This window comes from Polyodon spathula, chromosome 9, assembly GCF_017654505.1.
Source record: "Polyodon spathula isolate WHYD16114869_AA chromosome 9, ASM1765450v1, whole genome shotgun sequence".
In the NCBI taxonomy this organism is placed as follows: Eukaryota; Metazoa; Chordata; class Actinopteri; order Acipenseriformes; family Polyodontidae; genus Polyodon; species Polyodon spathula.
In genome coordinates this window covers 48,774,542-48,796,349 of record NC_054542.1, presented here as the reverse complement: position 1 = coordinate 48,796,349, position 21,808 = coordinate 48,774,542, and the positions used below count along the sequence as shown (strand labels likewise).

At 36.2% G+C, this 21,808-nt stretch overlaps 1 protein-coding gene across 1 annotated transcript in view; it reads right to left on the bottom strand.

The window, feature by feature from the left end:
- Nucleotides 1-21,808, bottom strand: part of LOC121321110 (ephrin type-A receptor 6-like) — a 115,977-nt gene that overhangs the window by 53,824 nt on the left and 40,345 nt on the right. The window contains exon 3 of the mRNA XM_041260013.1: nucleotides 7,430-8,093. Within this exon, the coding sequence (XP_041115947.1) occupies nucleotides 7,430-8,093 (664 nt within the window). The remainder of the gene's footprint in view (nucleotides 1-7,429; nucleotides 8,094-21,808) is intronic.

The following is a 21,808-nucleotide window of genomic DNA, read 5'->3' as shown; positions in this document are numbered from 1 at the left end:
AGGGGCACCTCAAGTTTAATAATGTCATTTTTTTTTTTGCATGGAATTTGTTATTACTAGTTTTACAGCATGGAGCCTGAGTCTTTTTCATTGAGAAGGATTATTTCCAGAATCATAAAGAATGTAATTATACATCTGCATGTGCAAAGATACAGTAAAGGTTATTCTAAAAATACATTATTTGTGGTGTCTCATTGAAAATCTATCTATCTATTTAGCTATCTATCTATATTCAAACTAGTTCAGAATGACCTCTTAAAGTCTCATTCAGATTGTATTTATCTTACCTACACTTTCTTCTCTTGGCTGACTATGCTCTTTTTTCTGTCTTGGTATCCCCCAGGTTTCTAGTTTGTGGAAACATATGACAGCCCTAAATTAATACTGCTTTGCTGCAATGAATAAAAGATGTTTGCTTCTTTTCCCCTGAAACCTACTGGAAAATGACGCTGTAGTGCGTAATACATTAAGTATGGCAGGTGGTCTTAAATAAAGCTATGTCCTGGTATAGAAACATTGTTCCAACAGCCCAGTAAGGGCCAACAGCTGAATCTCCATAAACAGAAGGGATGCACCTTGTACTACATATAACCTTAAGCAATAGTTCACGCTGAATTTCAATTCATGATAAATTCAGACTGTATCATATGGCCTTATGTAAAACTGTTTTGCATTCATTAACATACTGCAGTCTGTATTACAAGTCAGCTTTTGTGCTCTAAATATATGAAGGTATTAAATTAATTGGCATTTTACATCTATTGATTCATCAGAACGTTACCAAAGTAATTTCATCTAAAAACATAAAATATTCATGTTTCTATTTGCAGTTCAAAGTGAAAACAACGTGTTTTTTTATCATCATAATAAACCCACTTTGGTGTTTCCAGGTGTTTTGGAACAAGGGAACTGATTGAAATTATTTTGGTATTGTTGTATTTTATTTTGTTTGTTTTGACGTTTGCTCAAGGGCTGTTTACACATGACTGTGTTATGTTGTTTGTCTGCAAGCTTGTCCCGTGTGAGTCTGAAGAAAACTTTTTGTGGCTTTTAACATCTTATTATGTGTGTTAATGATCTTAGCTAGCTGCCATCTGGGGGACATTCTACTAAACGTCTAGTCCCATGTGGATCATTCCTAGGCCTGTTCATACTTTTTATATATCCTAATGATCTAACACTCCCCAGACACAGTGGGGAAACCAGGCAGGAGTGTATGTTTATAGCACCCCTCTACAGTATCTGACACGGGTACTCATCCCATTGGGGCATTAACCTTGTCTATGGTTGTTTAACAACAATGATTGGTTCATCTGAGACTGAAAATTGCCAAAACCAAATGCCACAGAAAAACAAGACTAATTGAAGTTGCAACATTGCTTCTGACCTCTCACTGCTGTTCTGAAGTACTATGTGTGTGATGTTTACTGGTGCACTGTAGTGCATCTCTTACAGAAAAACACGCCGCTAATTGAAGTTTTTACATTGTTTCTGACCTCTTACTACTGTTCTGAAGTACTATGTGTTTGATGTTTACTGGTGCACTGTAGTGCATCTCTTACAACACAGAAGGCGTCACAGAAGTGATGCCCTTGATCAGGGTGCTTGACTATGTGATTGCTTGAGAAAGTTTTGCTGTGCTTTTAGAAGTTATTTTTCACAGTCCAGGTTGTGTCATGATTGTTTTTTGGCAGAATATTTTCAGCTCTGAGATGCATTGCTGGTGCCATTGTGTCTTTGTCAAGTCCCGGAAGATGTAAGGCTTTTAGTCAGTATCTGAATATTTAACACAACCATGCTGAAGGTTATTATCTGAATAGCTTTATTATTTAAAATTTAGAGAACTGCTGTTTAATCTTGTTTTTTTCAGCGCTACTGTAATGGATCCTCTCTGATAAATGATTAAGTTGAGTAAAACAAAGTCAAGTGTGTGACTGGAGCCTGGCTCTTGTGGCACAGCAAAATACACAATGATGACTGAACCTGGAGACTGAGGTTCGACACTTGGTCACCACCTCATGGCACGGACATACCTTCCCAGCAGTTGTTTAAATTATAGCAAACAAAACACACCCTGATGCCAAGGTTTAAAAATAAAACACTTGTTTCTGTTACAGTCTGTGTTTAAACATTTGGTAAACAAACAACATAACCTAGTTATATGCTCTAAAGTGTTGTATAGTGAAATATGACAGGGTAGAGTAGAAACACTAGCATGCACATATTCTGTTGCATTTTCAGTTTCAAAAGCAGTGAAATGTGAAATCCCATTGTATGGATCTGTAGGAAGATATATCAATGTCTTTAAAATAGTACAGAAAAATGTAACTGAAGATCAAACTCTGATGTAGAAACCAGCTCACTGTCTCATAATTCTGAATATGCAAACCTTATATTTCAAGTCACCGCTACCAGAAAGAGCAATTTCACAGATGACTCTTACAAATTAAGACATCACTGTAGCATGTCCTGTTTAACCAGATATTTAGTAAATCATGGGACCATTGATGATTGTTTTATGGTTACCTGTGGCATGGCAATGGCTGGTTGTCATGTTCTGAAACTCAACATTTTGTAGTTGAGAAGTAGGAATAATTAAATAATAATAAAATAAATAAATAAAAACTTTCCACATTGTTACTGATAACCTGAGGCTGAACATTGTTTGAACAATGGCTTGGTTAAAGTGATTTGTGTATTAAGAAGTAACATGCCAGCACATTCCTGCCGGTAGCTGGGAATCTAATGAGGGGTGTAGCACCTGATGTAGAAAATAAAAAGGCATTACACATTCATGAAAGTAACACCATTAAAAGGCTCATTGATTACATTGATAACAAGATAGATGTATGCATCTGGACCACTTAGACATGTTCAAAGCTAACTATTAACATTCAAACAGTTTTGCAACACATTATTTTTTTAATTTTTTAACCAGTACACAGTTCAGGTATCATTCAGAGTACAATTAGATCCCAAGTTTAACACATACGGCTGTTTTTTTAAAACATGTATTTATGTATTTATTTATCTCATTGGACTCTACTTTTACCTACTGGTAACCCTGAATAGCTAATCATTAGCACTTGAAAAGCAGACGATTGATTTTAATAAAAATAACGTTTGGGTGAATGATGCCAATGATATCCATTTACCTTAAATGCAGAATGACAGGCTGAGGCATGTGTTCTCACTATATTGTCATTATATTGAATGGTATAAAATGAAATGATTTAAATTGTGGCAGTCACCACTGCAGAAACCCACTTCTTTAATGGGGTGCCAGTAAGTATGTAGTAAAGTTGTGAAATCTATGAAATTGTATTTACAACAAAACAAATTTAACATTTCAGTAGATAAATAAAAATAGATGGGAGAATCACTTGACAGAAATCTAAATTCTATATTTTATATCATGATTAAAAAAAAAAAAAAAAAAAAAAAAAACTAAAATTGACACAGTTTTTTTTTTCCTATAGACAAAAGTCTTGTTTTTTATAACAAAGAAGAAGAAAGCAGATTCTGAGCACACTGGCCAATTGGTTGTTAAGGGTGAGATTATTACAGATTACAGATTACAGATTACAGATTGTCATGTATTACTGTCTTGAGAAAACTAGATGAATGTTTTATGAGTGTGTTTTTACTATATGAAAGCATCACCTTTTTTGTACTCAGAAAAAAAAAAAAAGTTATAAAATACAAACCCAAAAGTCAACTGATTTGTTCAATGACAAACAGAACAGGAAGTGAATATAGCACTGAACTAATTTAAAAGCTGTAACCTTAATTCAGATCTGGAAGACAACTTATTTTTCATTGTCAGCTAATAATAACTATAGTGCCTACAAGAACTGCCATTGATCTAGTAGATGCAAAATTAATTTGAAAAAAAAACTCTGCAACTTAGAGCTAAAGGGGAAAGCACATATTGTGCTGGACACATACTGAATGCTTTCATCGAATGAAATAGAGTATTAAGATGATCCATTTCTGCTCATCAAAGCATAGAGTTGTTAGAATTAAAAAAAAAAAAAAAACATTATGTAGTGGTACAGGAATTTAACAGAAATCAAGAAATAATGCAGCCATAGTTTGTGAAATGAACACACTCTGATAAGCAATGATGTGCTCCCAGTACAAAGCTGAGCATTGCACTGAATGGACCCCAGTGGCCTTTATTGTATCTAGCTTGAACCATGGTGGGTGGGATAATAAAGATTACTACACAATAAGTAATTGAAGAAAAAAAAAAATAATAAACTCACCAGATCCTATTATTGGTACAATCAATTTCAGGAGTAGCAGTAATCCTTATTTCTAACAGCAGGTTGTTTACAATTGAATCTGCTATGTTCTCAGTAAACAGCATGGTAGAGCTCCCAGGTATGGGCTGCTTTGGTAAGTATTGTGTTTTGAGGAGGGTAAAGACAATGACGTTGCTAGAAAGTATGTATACTTCACATAGATATCAACCTTACTAGTTAAATCACTCATATTTAATTTCCTTATATTAAAAAAGTCTTACTTAGCTTAATAAATAATGTAATATTTTACTGGGTTCATATCTTATATTTGTGTTGATATTTTTATTTGAAATGTTACATATAATATTATCTGCCTTGTTTACTTCCAATGCTGTGACAGAAGAAAAATGTAAATATGTTCACACAACATTAATTCTTAAGAGAACAATAACAAAAGCATTGTTGCTGACATAAGTATGTATGATCCTCAGATAGTTAAAACTGAATACTCTCTAATGCCTTGGGGTCATGTCAATGCTCCTCAAAACTAATGCAATTACTGTATGCAGGTTTTCAAGTGTGATATGTCTTCTTGTTTCAGACTTAACTTTCCAAGATCCCAATAACAAGGTGTTGAGCGTCCGTTGAGATTTTAAATCGTACCCTGTTTTATGTTTTCTTTTCAAAATAACAAATAAACAGCATTTTAACCCTCTCTTGCATGACCAAAATGTCAACATCCTGTAGGCTAAATAAAAAGCAGAAAGAGAAAAAGATAGTGTTGACAAAAATGAAAATAATTCCAATCATAAGTGAAGGCTTACAATATTGTTTTACATATCAAAGTTTGAAAAAATAAAGTAGTGCAGTGGATGACTAAATAAACATATGATCCACTGATGCAGCACTTTCCCTTGCATCATTGACAAGGAGAATGATTTCCATAATGCCTTGCATCATTGACAAGAAGAGCGATTTCCATAATGCCTTGCATCATTGACAAGGAGAGCGATTCCCATAATGCCTTGCATCATTGACAAGGAGAGCAATTCTTATAATGCCTTGCCTCATTGACAAGGACAGCAATTCCCATAATGCCTTGATTCATTAACAAGGAGAGCGATTCCCGTAATGCCTTGCCTCATTGACAAGGAGAGCGATTCCCATAATGCCTTGCATCATTGACAAGGACAGCAATTTCCATTATGCCTTGCATCATTGGACAAGGAGAGCGATTCCCATACTGCCCTTGGGAGGCAGATTCAACTCTGACCTTTAGACCTTTTACATAGATGCTTGACTTGACTGGCTTTAAATCAATGGTGAGTTTGACAGGTGTACACCTGCACCAATGATCCTGTCCCACAAAGAGTCAGCTCAGAGCTGGGGTACTGTTTTGTGATATCAGAGTCACTGAAAGAACATTCTAGAATACAAATATGAATTTCTGTTTGTTTATCTTTAGCAGAAAAACATTGTTAAATATATCTCTGAAAAATGCAAATGGTTATATAAATGTTGGCTTGGGAAAACACAGTTGAATAGTTGAATATATTTAATGTTCTTCCTTAAAGTGGAAATTGAACATTCAGTACACAGTTCTCTGGTACAGGCATATGCGGTGTTCCCTCTTGTTTCCACTTCAACAAAATAAACAAATATCATAGCAGATTTTCATAATTGCGTACTAGCAAAGGGTTTAAAATCTTCTCCATGAATTAGCTGTCAGACATACTCACTGAGTGCAACACTATATGGAGCTCCCACTTCCATGCTGGTGCTCATGTATTCGAGTCCCCCAATTCTCTTTATCCTTTAGTGTCCCTTTTAGAGACGATAAGTTGTTCCCTATACATTTAAATGCATCAAAGGATGATCTCAGTACTTCACTAGCAATAAAGCAAGTAACAATCTTCAAATATACTCTGTGATAAACATATGACTTAGGGGCACACTGTCTTAAGGTCCCTTTAGACTCTCTGAGGTTTGTGCACTATTTAAAGATTCACTTCACAGCTCCATAACAGAGACGCAGCTTGGGGAGTGCTTGTAACCTGTATCTGCTTAGCAGGCTGATAGTACCTGGGGCTGGGCAGACCGTTCAGAAGCTGATGTCACGCAAGCACATTTTCTTTGGCTATTTCTGCGAAGAGACTGTTGATTATTTATAATCAGATCCAGAGTCATCTTCAGATGTGTAATAATCAAAGCTTGTTTTGCTGTTCATTTTGATAATCTCACAGATTGTATTTTTTCTTATAATATTTACTCAGCTTACTGTGGTGAAAGCAAAGCAGAGAAAAGAATACTAAAACATAGTAAAATAAAAAGTAAGGTAAAAAACATGGTTAACCTTTGTACAGATAATAAAATACTACCTGCAAATTCACACAATGAAAAAATACGAGAGCAGCAACGATGCTTACTGGAGCATGTATGTATAAACCTAATACTAACCTTGAATCGCAATTTCACCTCCAAAATGTAAAGACATTGTCAGATTAATTGTGGCTATTCTTTATAATGCTCCTGTGCAGTAGTCAGCTGGAAATTGACTATTGTAAATGTTCTAAGTGCTCTTTGGTGATGCCCAATGATCCCTGTGTCACTTCCTGTTTAGCAATATAGAATGCTGTATTGGTGGGGTCCTATTACCAGAGATTTACTGCAGACGGAATTCACAAAGCGGTCATTAGCTCCATTTAGAAGTCTCTGACCTGCATTTCCCCCATAGTAAAAATAAAGGGTAACACTTTACATTGTGCCTCCAATTACTGTGTATTTACATTGCAGTTGCATAGTAAATACATGTGTACTTACACATACTTGCAATGTTATTATGCATAGTTACAATGTACTTAACATATAAATATTTTTACACAATATATTTAAGTACACAATTGTATCAGGAAAGGGTTAGGGTTACATCATCCAAAAAAAGTACACATTAAGTAGTACATTGTAACTATAGATAATAACATTGTTATTATGTGTAAGTACACACGTATTCACTATGTAACTACTATGTACACAAACAGTAATTAGAGACACAATGTAAAGTGTTACCAAATAAAGTCCTCATGTTATCTTACTGCCAAAGCAGCATATACAGCTATACACACACGCCATTCAAGTAAGAAATACCCCTTTAAACTTCACAGTACATGCTCTTAAAGTCTTACCGTGACAAGAGCCATCCACCTCCTCGAATCCAATACTGCAGACACAGCGGCCAAGCGGAACAAGCCAGTCTCCATCTGCCCCACAGTACAGCTTAGGGATGTCCCTCTCTTCAGCATTCTTCACGCAAGCACCCCGCACTTCCACCAGCGAGGAGGAATCTACCCTGGGAATTGTATCAGGAAACACGGCCAGGTTTCGGAAGGTGAAAGGGCACTTTTTGTAGTAAACGCGAACTGACACCAGGGCTATGCAGGCACCGATATCCTGGAAGGCCAGGTAGAACCCTTTCTTAGTGATGGGCCCCACCTCACGCACCTCAGTGTTGAGCTTGAGGATGCGGTCGCCCAGGTCCATCTGAGTGAAGCTCTCATCGGCTGCGATAGTGTCTATCTTTGTGTACTGGGCAGGTTTAAACTTGATACCGTGGGACTCATTGGTCTCCATGTAGTAGAGGTTGAATGTCTCCTTGCAAGTGCCCAGGACCCAGGGGATACTGTTGCAGTCCCGCAAGGTGAACCGCATCTCCACATAGATCTTCTGGGCCGCCTCACGGGAGATCCAGTTGGACCGCAGCCAGTTGTTCTGGTTGGGCTCCATTACATGACACACCTGGAAGGTGTGGATGGGCCGGTTGTGTTCGTCCATTTCAGTGATGGCATCCCACTGCAGAGCAAAGAAAGCAATATTTGGTTATTGGGCTATCATAAGCCTGATGGTGAATCCTAACACAACCAGCCTGATCTGTATGTGCCACTGCATATGGCCATTGAATCCTAAACAAGCAAAGAACATTTTCATTCAGCTGTAGCTAACTCTGAAGAGTGTATGCTAGCAGGGTCTCATTGGAAACAAAATCTTACGTCATTTGGGCTGGGTATATACTTTCCCCCAGATTTAGGGTCCTATAAAAAAAAAAATATGTTGATCATATCACTGACAGGCCTTATAACACAGCTTTTTAATAACAAGGATTGCTTTTTGGATTAGATTTTGAATTTTTTTTTTTTTTTCACAAGCCACGATCCCATGAGACCAAGTTCTAGTCAAGCAACATCAGGTTTAACGTTTAAAAAATATATGAGCATGAGAAACATTAAAAAGTATGAAAACAAAAGTTGGTAATTCTGAGCACAAGAAACACTCAACTTCAGAGAAAAGCAAGTTAACCTTTACTGCAGATCTTGTATTGTATAGTTTTACCAATACTATGAAATGTAAACTCAACATTAAAACCTCATTACAATGATCGCAGCAGTCTTTCATTACAGGTGATTTAACAAACGAAGTGTGTAAAGTATATGGGGCTTTCTTCATAGCCACTGTTGACAGGTGGCTGGTCTCGTCATGTGGTCTTTCATGTCTGTTTTTACCTATCTATGTCTATCGTTCTGTATCTCTGGATTTCTATTATACATGATTAGCAGGCTTCTAATCCTCTTTCTGAAAAAGATATGTACAGTGTTTAAAAACAACATGTGTAGTCACAGCACACGCATCACTGCTGGCTGTTGCATGTATGTAGTGTCCTTGCCAGTACAGTGAAAAATAATAACAGTGTTCATTCCTGGCCACAGAAAGCTGCTTCAGAATATTTTAAATCTAACAGATGGGCAGCGAACCTGAGGCAGCTGGGACAGAAAATTAAACATTTAATGACTTACCATCGAAAATAATTTTCAGGTGCCAAAAAAGAAAAGTTATACCAACATAAAAACAGTATATCATATGAAATGTGACATCCTGAATGCTAAAACACTGTCTACTCATGTCAGTGCACGCATTGTGTATTGTGTGTATTGGGTTCACATTCAGACAAAGAATTCAATCAGACCTACTTGAATGATCTAAGCACTGCCACTCTGTAAAGGTGCAATATCCCACAATCAAATCACAATGTGGGTCCCGGGTAAATATTTACCACTTCTCTCCAGTTTAGCCTTTGGTTTGTATATGAGTAGTTTTAGACACACCCGTGAATATGAGTGCCATATGGAAGATCCCCTTTACTATTAGGATTACAAGAATCTCCAAAAAGGTCATATTTTCATTATATACACATTTTTTCAATATTTAAATGAATAAATGAATCTTTAACTCTACATGAATCCTAACAGTGTTTCCCCAGGGTGATTCACTGAATAGCAAGAGGAAGACCGTTACTGGAATAGTTTATTGAACTATTCCAGTAACTAGTTTATTGTCTCGTCTGAGAGAAAAGGACAAACTAGTCTTTCAGTCAATTTTACAAATTACTGTATAGGCTAGACACTGTCAAGCAGAATCCTTAAACAAATACTTGGGGCAGTCTGGACAGATTAATCAATGTGGTGTGCTGATTTGTATTACAATGACCATTAAGGACTCATCATTATGATACATACTAACAATTAGAAATTTAAATTTAAGCTGCAAGCAGAATTGAGGTCTTGAATGTCTCTACACATGTGTGAGAATAACTGTGGTAATTAAGCATTGATTTTATGCAGGTTCACGTCCTGGTTTAGCAAAGTCGCTGGTCTTCACTGGGGATTTCGAAAGGGAGCTTCGTTTTGGCTCTGGCGCTCCAGTGGGTTAGGAAAGCAAAACCAGCAGGGACTGTTTCTCCTCAGTGCGGCACAGCGAACCCTGCTGGGCAGGTGCCATGTGACCTCAGGACAAAATAATTGGACATTCCAAATTCCATACTTTTACAGTTTAAGATGTATATGTATTTGTGCTGTGTACTATTAGACCATTGTAAACTCCTGAGGTGTGGATGTGGAATGTTTGAATATTATGCAGTTCAGGTATCTGACAAAATGTGGCGATACTGAAAGTCCTCTGGTAAAGTTAATGGTTATAGACTATGGTTCCAGAGAGGATTAGCCAATTTGGACCACATTATGAGCTTGCACTTCTTTGTTGGTAAATGTCACATGAATTTAATAAGCTAGTAAAGTGATAAGCATACTCCATGATTCCCAACCATGAGCAACTGCAAGGATGCACCGCACTTAACGGATAGCCGAGCTTATTTCATTTTCCATTTAATGTCTGATAGCTGACAGAAACAGTTCCATTAAAACTATTTCTAAATCTTTCTTTTTTTTTTCATGCAGCCTGTCGCCCCTTAATACTCCAAACTCCACCAGTAATTATAGGAAGCTGCCACTTGTGAAAAGCAAAACCGTCAGAAGAAAAATAGTATGGTTTACATAATATCCCAAGCCCGGTTAGCAGATCTTGCCTGGGAGTGTGGGCTCTTAACTGCCAGACAGTGCCCTCTAATCTCAGGGCTGTATTGCTAAAAGAACAGTTTGACGAGTTCGGGCACTTTAAACGGATTACCCTGGAGCCACTGGTCTCTAATATCAGGTCAAGTAGTATTTCCTACATTACCACTCAACCTGCACACCACAAATGCATAATGATACAAATTTATTTTGCCTTTGAAATGTTCGAGCATTACACAGTTTCTGCGTTAAGGTTTGTATTATAATACTGAACATCTGCTCCTCACTGTTTAAATCTTAAAATGCCTGTTACAGGGCTGCCATACACTTGACATTGAATAAACATTGCCTTTATTATCAACCTCTGCCACATGCATTATACTTAAAATGTACAGGAGCACCTTCAATGCCTTTCACCGTCTTCCTTGTTGTAAAACCTTAGCTTCTGGCTGCCAGCATGTCACTATGAAACTGTGACCTTCAACCTTTAGTTAATTTCAGAGGACTATGTGAACGATATGCAGCTTGCAGATAGGCTGAACTGTGGGAGAACTCCTTCTCTTTGAGGAGGTCAGGGATTTGAGGGTTGGACAGGCAGGCAGGCAGGCAGGCAGGCAGGAAGGCAGGCAGGCAGACTCTTAACAGTTAGAACAGTGCCATTGGCACTCAAGCCCTGTTGTTGAGTTGTTGAAATCCGTACTGTCTGGAATCTCTCCCAGCAACACAACACCCCTCTCAACATCCACCATATGCCTCGTAGAGTTTATGTGAAGTTCTAATAGATGAATTCCAAGATTAAGCTATCATAAGAACATATCAACATAAGAAATTCAAGAATGAGAAAAGGCCATTTGGTCCACCTGTGCTGGCTCGCTGTGGTGCCAGCGTGGTCCGTTTGCCTAACCAGGTTATTGTATGGATGCTGCTTTCGCTGCTGTAGAGCCCATTCAAGACTGAACAGTGTGTTGGCAACATGCTAGGTTGTCTAGGAATTTGAAACGTAGTTATTTTTATGAAAGGAGAATCCGTCCCCTATTAAATACATAATCATCAAACCATATATATATATATATATATATATATATATATATATATATATATATATATATATATATATATATATATATATATATATACAGTAGTCTCTGTGTATAGGAACACCTCCTAAGAAAACACCCTTGTGGTGAAACTGATTTTTCCCATTATAAATGCTCAGTAACAGGAACACATAAAAGAACACATTTTTGGCATCGCTGGCATTCAGTACTGATACTGTACTGCTTTTTAACCTGATAACTCATCATCATCAAACTTAAATTCAAATGGTTTATTCAATCTTTTGAAAAGTGTCACTGCAAGAGTGTCTTGAGGCACACTGATTGGTTTATTAAATCTTTTCAAACATGTCATTGCGAATGTCTTGAGGCACACTGATTGGTTTATTCAATCTTTTCAAACATGTCATCATATCATTTTGATTTCCACAAGTGCACCTCATCGCTACAAAATAGCATGTAAACAATCAGCAAAACACCCTGCTGTTTCTCTTGCTACAAAAACTTAGAAATTGTTCTATCTAGTGTTTTCTGTTCTGGTAAGTTGCTTCACCATTCATTTAAATAATGTGTGTGCATGTCTTGAATATTGCACCTGTTCAGGTTTTCATAATTAATATAGAGCTACTGTTGCATTTTTTAACGTGTGTAGGGTTGTTGTATTAATTTAGTTTGACAGTTAGTTTATTTACGTTAGTTTGTCTGTTACTTTATTATTATAGTTTATTAACAAACACTTGATTATTGCTTTTCTCTTTCATATATTTAATAAATATGAATTCATATATTTATTCATTTTATTGTGTCTCGTGGTCAGCTCCGTCTTAGGGGTGTTCTCTTTGCCGGAGACTACTGTGTATACCATCTTTATCTATGGCCCTTACTGTTTGTCGTTTGTTTGGTCCCCCTCCTCTCCTGCCTCCACCTTGCAGTATGCCTTGTCTTGAGGGAAGGTGGCCTCAAGTGCCACCTGTCCTGCCCATTGGCATTAGCTTTCATTTATTTCATATAGTTAGTTGATTATAGTTTGCTAGTCTGTGGGGCAGCTATCGAGCTCCAACGGGCAAGGCCATGGGTCATTCAAACAACAGGCATATTCATCTGCCAATTCATAAAATCATTCATTGCATTCCATTGGTGTATGTCTCTTTTCTGAATATTAAGAAGACTATCTATGATCCAGTATTAATCACTACATGGATTCATAAGAAAGGGGGTAGGACTTATTGCTGTGTTGCTAGTGAAAAGTACATTTTAAGGATTCTAAGTGATTATCTACATTTAGTACATCACATCAATGATTTTTGAGTATGAAAAGTCAAATTACAGACACAAATCTTTCTTCCATGTACTCATACACCATGTACTAAGTCTGGCAGTGTGCCGTTTCCCCAGTGCTTTAATGGGCTAACTGTTCTGCTGTATTACTGCAGCTACTGCAGCTCTGAGAACCGAGACAGGGTCCAGATCTGTGCCAAACCTCCAGCATGATGCCCTACCATGAATATTTTAAAAGCAATGAGGTGGCAGAAACATGGATTTTATTGAAAGATGAATCTAATTCACAGCAGCTGCACTACAAGGGAAAGAGGGAGAGCGAGAGACAACCAGTGATTCAGTGCTGGCTGCAGAATGTATTTGATGTCTATTAACTTCCTCCAGACTTTAATTGCACATTACCCTGTGCCTCGGCCATAGCAACATGAAATAATATAAGATTTAAGCCTGACTGCATTTGCATAATAATTACATTTTATTTGTCATTAAAACCTTGAATTTCCTGTCAGACTAAATTAAGTAGTGTTATGACTGCAAGCTAGAATCATTGCAGCAGCAAATAGAACAAGTGTTGATTAAAGAAGAAAGGTGAACTCCAAATTGTATTTTTTTAATCCAGTAACAAATCAAATTGGAATTCACAGGAATCAGCCTTTGTTCCAAGGCTATGTTCCTTGCAGCTCAAAACAAAAAGATTCAGGGATTTACCACTGGGCTACACATTAAATGAGGTGCAGCATTGTAATGTGCTAACTCAGCTAAAACAGACAGACTGTGTCTCAGCAAAATACTGCAGCCCAAAGGAGAGCTTAACAACATGAAGAAGCATATCAGAAGCCATGAGAAAAAAAAAAAAAGAAAAAAAATATATTTACCCCAATCTTATTTTATCTATACAATAATTTAATTATAATGATTTCTTGAAAAAGTGTTTGTTAACAAAAAAAGAAAATAGTTTCTACCTTTACTTTTCCAATTTTGCTTCTAAATATGCCTCATTTTGTATTGTGTGAATTAACATTATATATTATATATTATATACTAATGATAGGCAGGGTTTCCTTAATTTCATTTTTCATTTTTAAGTTATTGCATTGCATAAATAATAAACAAATTAAGGATTTTAAAAGGGCAATGCCCCACGTGTTTGTGTATATTTACTTTTCTATAATGTAATTTAGAATACTACTTTAAATATCAGTTCAACACGCAGGTTTTTTTTTTTTTTTTTTTGTGAAATGACTTCAGTAAAACAGAAACTTCAAATAGATATCCTCTTGTATTAATTTCTTTATCTCTTTGTTTTATTTCCCTTTTATATCCCAGCGCGACAGCACAGCTTGCTGATAATCTTCAAATGCACACTGGACCAGGAGCCCTATTGTCACGTTCACAAAGTTACAAGAAGGCTTGATGATGGGAGGACGTTTGCTTGGATGGACTGCAGCTGCACCACCTTCAGGGAATGCAAACAAACTGGAGAGTCAACAAGTACTGCTTCTAATGAGGCCACAAAAGCCACCTGTGAATGGAGTGACACAGGATTGTGTCATTTTATACCTTTAGTACCTTTAAGTGTAGTGATTTCAGCTCTGATTATCTCTCCTCTATTGCTCACCTTATGCACACAGACAGCACAGAGATAATTGAACTGTTTCTAATCTCTCTCAGAATTAGATTTAATCATGAAAAACAAAAATGCAGAAGGGATCAAAGGCTAGCCTTCCTATTTTTGAGGTTGTTACCTTTAATTTTTTTGTAATGTATTTTGAATAGACCTTGAAGTAACCATGACACTTGTCAAAAGCATGGAGACACTTTCGTAAATACAGTTGACATAATCCAGAAGGCATAAGCAGCTGTTCAGGACTAGAAAAGGACAACACCTGCACTCTACACAGCATGGAAGGGCCTGTGTCAGACGTTGGTTCTGATTTGGTAAGATATTCAGGAAAACACATTCATGCAGATTGCTGGTTTCCTGAGACATGCTTTTTCAATATGATACATTAAATATTATTTGTCTGTAATCATACATAGACCGCTTATGAAGCATGAACCAAGCTTGTGCTCCTTAACAATTGGATAATGTAGCCATTCCTACTTCCTGTGACCTGGCTGTGCTTGGGTAAAGGCAAAACCAGATCAGCCAATGAATACGACTTCGCAGTCATCATTGCAAAAACATTTTTTTTTTTTTTCCAGGTGTAAAATAACAAACAAAAGCCCAATCCAGTCATTCCGCATGTGTAGCAAATCCATACCATTTTGGGGTACCACTGCTCCTTTGAGATGGTTTTCAAAATTGAAAGATATGTGCATGAATTTCATATCTATTCAGGGATACCAAGTTATTTAGTAAGTAAGAGGTCCAACTGGGGCTAAAACAGGAGACACATGTTGCATGCCCAAGCACCACAAACAAACAGGAGTGGTTTAATGCTTTTATGATCACTGTACGGTTTTATATTTAGGGTGTAAAGCACTAGGATTTCCCATCTGGGGGTGGCTGGTTTTGAACAGCATTGTTACAGTGTTTTAATTGCATGTGTGGTTACAATCCCAATAAATTATCTTTACTTAACTGTAAAGTAGGTAGAGTGTAATGTTACTCACATAAGGGTCCTGTAATTGATTTAATAAAAAGTAGAAGGAAAAAAAAAAAAAAAACATTGCACTGTTTCACAGTCATTTGAAGTTCTGCATGTATCATTTCTCATTCCATTTATTGGAAACATTGCCCTCTCAAAATGCAGTCAAGCAGTTCTGCCACACACAACACACAACCAAAATGTTCCCACTGTGAGCACAGAGCCTCGCTGCAATCAAAAGCAGCTTTACTTCACGTCAAAAAAACTTTGATTTATTAATCGACCTACAGAACATTCAAAACATTTGTATTACAATTGTCACTGACAGTCACTGACAAGGGATAATGCAGCTAGTTAGATTCCTAAACATAACATGCTACAAATATAAAGCTTTATGCTGTACATTTGTTTGTGACATATACAAATTCTGTATTGTTTAACTTCACAGTATTCTCATCTAGAAGATGCAGGAGAAGATATGGCAGATAATTATAGGGGTTTACTTGATTACTTCAGCTGAAAGAAGAAATTTATTATTCTGTTTTCTGAATCTGATCTACAGTAAAGTGTGATCCAGGAATATATGTAGTAATGTAATTATAAACATCCCTAGAAATCTGCTGAAATTCTGAAGCTGGTTTCACTAATGTAATGTAGCATCCTAGTCCCAATTGTGTGTTACAGTAAACATGTATTTTTATATAATAATAATAATAATAATAATAATAATAATAATAATAATAATAATAATAATATATATAATAATAATAATAATAATCTGGTACTGTATTAACTTCTCAGTTTGTTTGCCTTTCCTTCAGGCAGCTTCTGCTGTTTCACCTCAACAGTGTCTTTTGGCTCAAAGTGAGTCAACAGCTACCTTCTTCTGAGATAAAATGTTGAGATAAAACTTTCCTCTCATTGACTAATTTTGAACTGCCCACGTAACACCTCCCCAGTTTTAAAGCAAGGCTTGTATCACCAATCAATATGTATGGGCGTGCAGTTATTTCCGAGTAGTTGCAGTGCAGATCAAGTTTTTACTTATATAGTCCCATATACAATATAAAAACTGGGTTAGGTAGTACTAGGATGCACAGTACTGTGAAACTGTCCTCCACCCATTCAATCTGCCTGGACATTTTATCAGTAATTGAAATTATTAGGCATAACGAAACCATAATGTTGGCACAGAAAGTTTATTTGCAGCCATGTGTAAGAGATGTTATGTAATCTGCACTGATCTCCTGTCTGATCAAGCAAGAAAATCTATATCAATATGAACATTCACTTTTTATTGAGCAAATCTATTTAGATACTCTTCAGACAGCCAAGAACACCATTGTCTACTGCTTGTTTAGTACAATGCATACCAAGTACAAAGCTGCAAATTCACTTTAGTGACATGCATGCAAAACAAATGCATTAAAAAATGTAAGTTATTAAAAGGTATTCCTATATTTTAAGTATGCACACCTAATTAACTTGAATGCACTGCAGCATGTAAAACAAAAACAGACAAATTGATATGTAAAGTGTGGTATGGCTCCTGTATTTCTGAATAATAATCACCAGATTGGAAATATTTGCATAATAATGCAAAGTATTGAAAATTAAGTAATGTGGCAAAATAAATAAATAAATAAATAAATAATGCATTTACTTTTCAGTCAAATGACTTGGTGTAAGGAGATCAAACGGCTTTCATGTCAGTGAGTGCATGAACTCTGCCAATCAACTAAAATTCTCTCACTCTTCCATTAATGTCTAAAATCCTCAGGGATCTACAGTTCTTCATGAAAACTTCAAGGAGATTTCAGTCTGCCATCCACATTGATATTTTCTAAACAGTCTTAAAAAAGAAACCTTTGAGTCTAACGTTATTGAAATCTCAAGTCCCAAGAGAGAGAGAGAGTTGCCCGGGCAGAATGTGTTTCATTGAAAAAGCCAGATAGACGAGTCTTCACAAAAAAAACAGTGCTGAATATGTTCTTCTCCTTTAGATCCTTTGATTTGATTAACCTTCAAACTGTGACTGAGACATATTTATTTGAAAGTTATTGAAACATAAGATTTAAAAGGAGGCATGGTTATGGTAATGTTGTTTCTTTACCATTTAAAGAAAAATAAGCTATCTTTACTATGTATGATTCACAACACCTTCCTTAAGGCTATTTAACACTATACAGCTGTATAAAAGTGATTCTATAAAGCTGCCAAATCATTTTATGTAAGAGGCAGACAGATTTATTTTGGTAATAAAAAGTTTAAAAGTTAATATATGCTCCATCATCACCTTTATGCATATCTGCAGCCTTTTCTAAGGTTACTATGGTAACAGCATATTAAAGTGTACAGTACAGTAGAGAGACATACACTTTTCCAACAATAGCTACTATTGAATCAACATCCTTCTACATCATGTGCTAATGCAGAAATACAGCCACTGCATATCACACCTGTGAACATGCCATCTGCATATGCTGTCTTGGACTGGAGATACATCCTCTTTGCTCCTGAAGACATATACAGCAAAAATCTGGAAAGCGGACATTTTTGTTTTCCCAATGGGAAGATTATCTGTGAACTTGGATTAAGCTGCTGATAAAGCTGTCTGTGATCAGTGGGAGCAAGTGAATGGGTCAATTAAAGAGCAACCTCGTTCCCATCCTTAAGAATACCAGGGTGTCTGGGCTGTGTCCTATATTTTGTTTCATCAGTCGCTACCACAATATGGTTGAGTTTTGATCCTATGGCCCTTTCCTTTGATGTTGTTTCTGCATGTGCATGGTCCAGTGATCATGCATGCATACACAGTAAATCATTTAGAAAGCTTGAGGGATAACCACATAATCGAAAAAGAGGTTCAAAGTAGAACTGGGCAGATTACCACCACTTTGAGTGGTCTTCAGTTTTCAACAGTTAACCAAGACAGTGCACCATGCACCAAAGCCTCTGCACTGATGTGCTTGCCCAACAAAATCAACCATGAGGAGTCTTTTTAGATAAATTTTTTGCTAGAATTGTTAGTAAAAATAGCAATAGAAAATTATACAGAACAAACAAAAATATATGAGTCCCTGATAATAAGAAATGTAGATTATATAAAATAAACTGAAAGAACTTTTGCACCCTTTCTCTGCATTGTCAAACCAAGTGATAACTTTCATGTTCTATAGCCTTTTCCACAGTAATTGTATCAATGAATTCCATCAAAAGATGCCAGATATCAAAAACCACTTTCTGTACAACTTCAACATCCTTGTTCATTTTTTTTAAAATAGACTATGTGGGGCCATAACAGTGATAAAGGGTTGAACATCTTTTTAATGGCACCAGCACATCTAACTTCTAAGAAAAGGTAATAAATAAAAACAGGCAACCAAGTGATAAACCTGAGACCCACTGCTCACTAGTTGACCCAGGTACTGGCATCCCAATCTTTTCTTGTTTTTGAAGCATTGAGATACTAACATGTGTGTAACTTGTAAACACCCTCAAGGTCACAGAAAAGAGCTTTTATTATTTTAGTGAAGTTGACTCACTAGATAACAATAGCAATAACAAACAGACACCAGCTCCAATTTAATCCAGAAAAACCCCAATAAGTCAATAAACTTGGAGGAAAAATGTAATATTGTTTAAAGGACTTTAAAAAAAGGAACTATATTAACATTGAAGAAATAACTGATGGACTGAAATGGCCTAGCGGAATAGTCAGTTCTGTGTAAGGGAATGCTTTAATTGAACAAAGATCCGAACTATGGGACAGCTTCCAAGCCATCGCCCTACTGAATCAGCTCTGTGAAATAAATTGAATATTCTCCATTTAACTGACACATATTAAGATTTATAGTATCTTTATATTAGGGAATATAACACATTGAATTGCAGGAAGGTTGATATGTATGTGCAATGTAAAAGACTGTTGTTATAAGGGGTTTCATAACAAGAAGGGGGTCAGTTTAATATATCATGATAAAGATAACAAGCATACAGAGGGATAATAAAATAGCGATCTGAGAAACTGAGTAAAGGTGCTGGAATAAATAAGAATACATGAAATATTTGTAAATATTGCACTAATTAGAACTCACTGAATTTATATTCTAATATTTTATATTCTACTATGACACTGAATAGGTTTTGGAAATATATTTGGCAAAAAATAAGCTTTCATCTGGGGATTTTCTCTTCCTCCCTAAGATTATAACCTTGAATAGTATTCTAGATCATACAATGCAATGTTCAAATAGTGTATATATAAATATTTGTTTCACTTCTAGGACTGCACAGACAATAATATAAATAACCTCATTTTTTAATTAACAATCAATGAAATGAAAGCACTCAGTGTGAAAATAATATGACAGAGAGTTAAGTGGAGCAGTCATCCACAGCCTCTTTGTATTGCGTTACAGTCATTGAGGATTGCTAAATGTTTTCGTTCAGAGAATCAACAGGGAAAAAACAAACATACAAAACCCCCATAGATTCCTGTTTCACTCCAGCCTTGCTGGTTTCCTTTGCAATCCTGTTAGTTTCTGTAATTTGGGCCCCATGAGTTTAGAGTTGTGTTATTTTGTTCAGGTATTAAAAGCTAGTTCGATGCGGTAGGGTGCTCTTCAGTTAATGGTTGGTAATGCATTAATAAATCAGTAAATGTGCTTCAGGGATTTAAGCTGCAGAATACACCCATACTAGGGTTTATCTACTTGCACATGAAATGAGTGACAGGTGAGGTGATTTCACCATTTCAACACAGAGAAGTGCACTTTGACAGGAATAAAAGCATCACGTTGTGATAGTTTTGATTACATAAACCATGTATCATGGCAGAATAGCTGTTGCTGAAGGAATACCCCTACCAGCTCATAACCCTGCTAGCATGTTATTACATTGGGATAAGTCCCTCGGTCATGCTGGCATGTTATTACATTGAGATGAGTCCCTTGGTCATGCTGGCATGATATTACATTGAGATGAGTCCCTTGGTAAAACAGTCCTTGTTTGCCAGTGTAGCATGTAGGCAGGGTCTTAGAAATACCATTGGAGTGGTTGGAGCAATGGCAGCAGTGCATCAGAGCTAATAGGCTAGGGAAAGTTAGGCCCAGGTCGACCCTTCAAAGTAAGAGCAATAACCCTACAGCAAGTACCTGTGACGGTGATGGACACTGCAACACTACACAGGTGTTGTCTAATATTTGAGGTTACCCCTGGACATTGTACTGTACTTGGCATTTCATAAAAAAAATATGAATGCCTTTTTATTTCCAATTGTTTCACTAATGCAATAAAATAATGCAATGCAGTTGGTGCCTATAATGCCATTTCATGCAGCAGTAATCAGTGCCCAGATAAATAAAAAATGGCATTTATCACATTTATACTATTCTGAAGAAAACTATTTTAGGGCATGTGTGATTTACAAAAAGATCTACTAGTTGTATTACTGTTTAGTCAACTGTGGCATTTCCTATTACTTTCATAAAGGGTTAGAGTTTACAATCATGCTATTAAATGCAAAAGGCCAGATTACGTTTGCTTCGGTGAATTCAATTTTACATTTTGTATTATAGGCATTTTTACTTCTAAGAACTTTTTGTTTTTGCAAGACCTGCAATTCGATCTATAATTATACAAACTTATATAATAATAATGTGCTCAAAACAATGTCTACTTATTTTCATTAAGGTTTATTGTAATACAATTTAATAAAAAAGGATCAGGTTTAAAATGCCCCAAAGAAAATATTCTGAACAAAATTTCATACAAATGTATTATAATGACAACCACCCTTCCGTGTCGTAAAGAGCCTATTAAATGCCTTCATTTTAATTTGTTAACGTAAATGGAATTTGAGAAATGAATTATTGAATGTTCCTGTATATTACAATCCATACTCTAATTCTGTAGCTGCAAGGAGATTACTGTAAGGGAAAAAAAATAATAATAATTTAGATTAGAACTCAGCTGAGTACAAAGTACAAGATTGTGCCCTGAGCAATTTATTGTGCGAGAACCTAGACCCTGTTCACACAGCACACGAGTTACTAAAATAATATTAGGTTTTATGAAGAAAACATTGTTTTATATGAACAATACATTCTTAGAATGTTGTTAATTAAATGTGAAACAGTGTGGAGCAGTTAAATAAAGATCACTTTGAAAAATGTCCTATTAAAATGACTGCTAATAAGGCATTTATAATACAGGGTGATTACTGTGTCCTTGTAAATGTG